Source organism: Poecilia reticulata, chromosome 1 (genome assembly GCF_904066995.2).
Source record: "Poecilia reticulata chromosome 1, P_reticulata-male-v2, whole genome shotgun sequence".
Lineage (NCBI taxonomy): Eukaryota > Metazoa > Chordata > Actinopteri > Cyprinodontiformes > Poeciliidae > Poecilia > Poecilia reticulata.
The window spans coordinates 30,255,294-30,261,060 of NC_088830.1; the positions used below are offsets into that span (position 1 = coordinate 30,255,294).

General features: G+C 34.5%; 1 protein-coding gene across 2 annotated transcripts; it reads right to left on the bottom strand.

The window, feature by feature from the left end:
* Nucleotides 1-238: 238 nt before the first annotated feature.
* Nucleotides 239-3,312, bottom strand: lsm6 (LSM6 homolog, U6 small nuclear RNA and mRNA degradation associated). Of its 2 annotated transcripts, none has more exons than XM_008420248.3 (4): nt 3,160-3,312; nt 2,657-2,761; nt 2,449-2,562; nt 239-442 (listed from the first exon to the last, which is right to left on the bottom strand). In XM_008420248.3, the coding sequence occupies exons 2-4, from the start codon at nt 2,748-2,750 to the stop codon at nt 408-410; spliced, it is 243 nt and encodes an 80-aa protein (XP_008418470.1). In that variant the 5' UTR covers nt 2,751-2,761; nt 3,160-3,312; the 3' UTR covers nt 239-407. The 2 variants fall into 2 exon arrangements, with proteins under 2 accessions (XP_008418470.1, XP_081467205.1); XM_081611079.1 differs by having other exon boundaries at nt 2,657-2,756; nt 3,160-3,245.
* Nucleotides 3,313-5,767: the final 2,455 nt, after the last annotated feature.

The window sequence follows — 5,767 nt, forward strand, 5'->3', positions numbered from 1 at the left end:
CTATAATGAATATGAATTTCACATATTGCAAGGATTTTTACTCATTTTTACCTGAGGTGCGTTTACATTTGGAGAGAGAACAGTTAAAGAAATTACCAACAAATTGGATTTTTATTTCTGCAAGCTCTCCAGTAATGGCAAATCATTAAAAAAAAAAGTCTTCTAAAGCTTTATGTAACACTATTAAAATTATATAACCACCTACTGTTCATGTGAAACACAAACGACTTTACACAAATTCATTCAACGTAATTTTATTTCTATTGTCATAACAGTGTGAAAACGTAAATGAAATCCATCATTTATCAACTTATGTCATTTGTAGAACATTTCAACTTTACAAAACCACAAAAAAACAAGAAGTCGCTCTCTAAAACAAACTTACAATAATTAAAAAAAGATTTCTGCTACACCTTCCTCTTCTGGGTGCTGATGTACAGAACTGCAGGAGAAAAGAAAAAAAACAAGTTTACAGCTTTTAAAAACTTTAAGTCATTTAACAAGATTTTTGCTTCAAAGAGTGTTTCTCCACAAGAACAGAGCAAAACCAGTAGAAGAGTCTCGTTTCAGTTCCGTTTTCACCACAGACAACATTCCTGCCGTTACCCCAAATATGCAGCCGGTTTGGGTGGCCCAACCAAAGTCCAAAAAAAAGGCAAAAAAAAAAAAAAGCGCTTGTTTTATAAAAACAGTGTTCTAAACAACAATTGATTCCTGATGCTTTCTCGTCTTTGAAGTCACTCCCACCCTTTACTTCCTGAAGCCGACCACAAAACGTGTGTGGGACCCACAGCGCTGCGACTGCCCGACATTAAATCACAGTTCTGCTCGTCCCGACTGCTGTGCTGAACAGCAGACAGGTAGGTTGTTATTTCTGCTCAGACCTTAAATCTACATTTAACCAGCTGCTCCACTGTGACTGAAATAGTCCTACCTAGAGACTGTAAATGCTCCTCACCAGCATGATTCACATTCATGACTGAATCACACTGTAGTTGGCTTCTGTCTGGGAAACACAGCCAGAGAAGGGAGGACGCAGACATCGGCTAAGAATCATCATTCTGAATTAAAATAGTAAAATCCTTAAACTTGTAGTTAAGAGTGTTTATCCATTGTAGCAACAATAACAGAAATCAATGCCAAACTATTTTATACTAGAAAAATGCGTCTTGTAGACAAAGGTAACATAAAGCATCAACAAGCTGCACTGAATCAAAGTGAAAACACAAAAAGGAGTAGCATTTTTCTAATCATTATGGATACATCTGTAATGTTTGGTAATCACAAATATTAAAGGAAATCCCCCCCAAGATATTGCAAGTATCTGAAATTTTTATTTTAATTTCAGAATGTGTTACTTTTCATGTTTAAAATAAGAATTAAAAAAAGTCTTTGTTACAGCATACCATAATCACTTTCTAAAACTTTCATAAAAACATTCAAAATACTGAATGTTTCCAGAGGTGTTGGGGTCAGTCTTCTCTGGTTCTCATCTAGTCACAATATTATCATCAAAGTTTGCTGGTAAATAATAAAAATGAGCATTTAATCAGCTCATTTTTACAGTTTCATTGGAATGTTTTGCATCACATCCGTACATGATTAGTTTCTCCATCTACTTATAGCCCAGAAAGGTTTGACATCGTCTATAAACCTGAGAGTTCATGATAAAGTCTAACGTCAAAATGGGACAGAAGGGATTCAGTCAAATTATTTCTCTGCTTTAGTGGAAAAAAATAAAATAACAGGATACAACTCTAGACTAAAACTGAGTTTGTAGAAACAGATCTTTAAAGGATTTCAGAGTTTATGTCTTACTTACCTCAGGAGAAGTAAACTGGTATAAAATTATTGTGTCAATGTGTCCAAAAAAGATTTAGTAGAACATTAAATGTTCCCAGGTTGGCGTTACCAATGAGAACTAGCTCTTAATTATCTCAGTTGTCTAAAAACGTTGGTTCCTGTAAATCCACAGTGTACGATCTCAATTAGATCAGTTTTTCAGCTGTTTGGATGCTTTAACAAAACAAAAAATGTTTTTCATCATCTTTATGCATGAATTTAACCAAGTGTTTAAATCAAGATAAAAAAAATATTGATTCAAGGTTTCTGTGTCCTCAAACTATTATACTCAGATGTGTTTCTACCAAAGGTGCTTTTCATCATTTAATGCATTTGTGGCTGCGATGTCCCCTTAGAAACAGCTTTTATTTCCTGCTGCATATTGGGAGTTTCTAGACTAAACAATAATAAAAAAAATACTATTTACCTTATTTTTAACCAGGGCACAAAGCTAACATCATGGTTGGACAAAAATGTTTTTGGTTTTCATAAAATTGACCATTTTTAAATCAAAATTAGTTGACTAAGAAATTTATTTTTCATTGACACCAGTTACAGAAGTCACTGTATAACTTTTCATTAATAAAAAAATATATACATATTTACCATTGTTTCCTCTCAAAAAGGCATCTCCATACTTGTTCTTGAGCTGCCCGTTGACATACTCCTCTGTCTGCTCAATAGCAATGTTCATGTAACCATCCAGGCAGGCCAGAACACCTGCACAACGACAAACAGCAGCGGTTATTCAGATTGCATTTTACTTAATGGAAGAGGACTATTCCATTCATTTTGTTCATTTCAGCTGCAGTACCTCTGTAATCAACGCCCGAGTTGAGCTTGACCACCACAGGTCTGCCGATAATCTGCTTCAGAAAGTCACTGGGGGTTTGTTTTCTGAGACTCATCTTCACCTGAACTGGGTGGAAAAAAACAATGTAAAGGTTTGTTTATCTCAACAATGAAAACTAGCATTGATAAAGGTAAACCATCCATATTCGGCGATGTGTACATGTTAAACCACACAAGAAATGCATTTAAAACAATAGTACTAAGGTGCATACCCAGAAGCTATTATAATAAGAACCACTACAGTATCTAATAGTGTATTGGCGAGCTAAAGCTAGCCGCTGCTGCTAATAAGGCTAACAGGCTAACCTCTTCCGTAAATGAGAGCGTCTACAGCTAACGATATAAAAGTGTTGATAAGCGAATAAGTAAATTAAACACGAACTAAGGCATAAAACTGGACTGCTTAACAAATCACAAAGTCTTTCAAGTTTTTAACAGAAGCGAAATATTGGTTAGCGTTTTTACCTGCTAAACGTTTCACAAACGATTGTGTTCGGCGTGCAGCGAAATCAACCAATCAGGTGCGTATAAAGTACGGAAACCATGCCAGGACAATCATCTCAGAAAGCAAAGCTGATGCGAAGCACGGTTAGATCCACGATTTACAAAAACATAGCATAAGTACTGCTGCAAACAAACTTGATATTCATAACTAGTTGAGATTTGAGTAAACTACAGGCATGGAAGACAAAGAAGGAATGAGATGGTGTTTAGAATATAGATAAAATATTTATTTTTATAAAAAAACAAAACAAAAAAAAGCTTAATTTAGAGGAGAACATTCATCTCAAAAATATCATAGGAACTGAAACAGATTTTTTCTATTTGTTTACAGTGTAGGGTTTTTGTTGTTTTTTTTTTGTGGTTTTTTTTGCCTTGTTGGCATAGTACACACAATTCCATTTTTACAATATATTATTATTATTATAGTCATCCAGCAGGACACTAACATGTCAGTACAGATTTAGTAAAATATATTAAATTACTGAAAAACAATGTTTTAATTTTAACTTGTGTAGATTTTATAATTTCCATAACTACTCATTATTATCAAATTAATGTAAAAACATAATAATAAAAATAATAGGAAGAACATTAAATATTGATAAATAAACATAAGAATAACTTTATATTTTGTTTAAAAAGGAGTAGGTAGAATAGTGCTTATTAAATCCTACCTCGAATTTACTCATCCAGAATATATATTGTGGATAATAATAATGATAATGATATTGATTTCACTACTACAGCAGTGGTAAACTACTGTAGTAGTGATATTATATTAGACTTTTCTGACTGATTGACCATCACATTTTCAGTGCTTATGGACTTGGAAAACATTTTTTCTTACATTTTGACATAAAAATGTAAAGTCTATCTTTAAAAAAATTTCATTAAAATATGATTCCTCATTTTAATGAAAAAAACTTAGCCTCCAAAGAGCAATAATATAATTTAGTTTTGTTTATTATGATATCTGAGAACATTTCTGTGAAGGATAAAGGAAAGTCTTTTCTCTAATAAACCCAGGTTGTTGAGTGCATGACCCAAACACCGCACAGCTTGGGAGGTACATGAAAAACAGTGTAGGGGGGTAAACAAGGATGAAATGGTGAGGAGAACGATAGAAGAGGATAGAGGGCAAGAGGATGTGCCAGTTTGTGTTAGTGGAGACAGAAAGGTGGAGAGCCGAGGTAAGAGTGAAACAAAGGATAGAGAGAGAGAGGGGGAGAGAGAGCGAGACCTGGAGAAAGAGGGGGGATTGTGAAAGGTGGAATCATAAAGTACTTCTTGTGTGTCTAGACAGGTTGCTTGTTAGCAGGGCATGGCTAGCCCTGTGGAGGCTAGAGGTTAATTTGGTATCTGCTGCTGTGTTAAACTAAGGTCAGAACTACAAGTCCTTAAGTCATAAACAAGAGTGGTTAAGAGCCATGTATACACCTAGGCACCGGTTAATGAATATTCAATGAAGAGTTTTTCTTCCCGCTTGTCCCCTGTTCCATTTGTTTATGCTTGCTTTGAGGGAAATTTTTTGGAAAGAAAAGAGAATCGCATTTCTTTTCTTTGCCTTTCAAATGTGACCTTTGGCCCCTCACACTTATTTATTTTTATATATTCTTACTCTTGGCTCAAGTTGTAAGGAGATGTTGGTTTTGGTGTAGTGAAGGTTGATGTTAGCAACCTAACATCAAGTATTTAGATTTATTTAGGTTTAAATAAATCTAGATACTTTTTATTTAATTGTGAAATACAATAAATCCAATCCACCATAATTTTCTCCTGATTATTTATTAAATTAAAATCCATCCTAAAATTTACAGTGGCTTTCAAATATCCACACGCCAGGGGAGAAGTTATAAACTGTAATAAATAATCGCGGAAGTTCTCCAGCATTAATTTCACATATTTGTACAATTCAGCTGAAGAACAAACAAAATATGTTAGAAGAAATTATCAAAAAACATATATAAAAAGACCCAATAACAAATAAATATGCACATCCTTAAAATAATATATTTCTGAAACACTCTTTGAAAAAAATTCAGCATTCACTATTCTTTACTTCACGCCTGCAATCAATATATTTATCACAGAAATTGCTAAATTAAAGGGTTAGCATTATGTGTCTTCCAGGCCTTAATATGGCTTAAAAGAAACTTGACAAATTCGATTTTAATTTGAAAAGCATTAAAATCTAAAGTTTCTGAAACTACACCTTCAGGAATTTATGACACCATTGATCCTCTAGTAATTTTAGCAAAGTTTTTACCAGCATTACACTGAGAAGTATGATGAGCTCAGCAGGAGTGCAGTCCCACCAGGTGTTTGCTAGTTGTTGCTGGCTAGTCTGAAGGAGCTGAGTGGATGAGTGGAGGGTGAGGGATGCTCTATGATGAGGAAGCTTGTAAACTGGAGCTCTGAGGAGGAGGAGCAGCACCACCCAGGCGTTTTGCACAGCTGAATGGTTGCCATGGAGATGACAGGATTTCTTAAACGTGCATCAAAAATCAAAGCAACACTCCATGTATGTGTTGATGAGGGAATAAGCTCAAAAGAGTCAGCTTAACATAAT

Excerpts from the sequence above, each read along its gene's own strand:
- lsm6 (XM_008420248.3), bottom strand. The coding sequence starts at position 2,750 with ATGAGTCTCAGAAAACAAACCCCCAGTGACTTTCTGAAGCAGATTATC. Across the intron at positions 2,563-2,656 it reads CTCGGGCGTTGATTACAGAG|GTGTTCTGGCCTGCCTGGAT; the intron begins GTACTGCAGCTG and ends GTCGTTGTGCAG. Across the intron at positions 443-2,448 it reads CTTTTTGAGAGGAAACAATG|TTCTGTACATCAGCACCCAG; the intron begins GTAAATATGTAT and ends TTTCTCCTGCAG.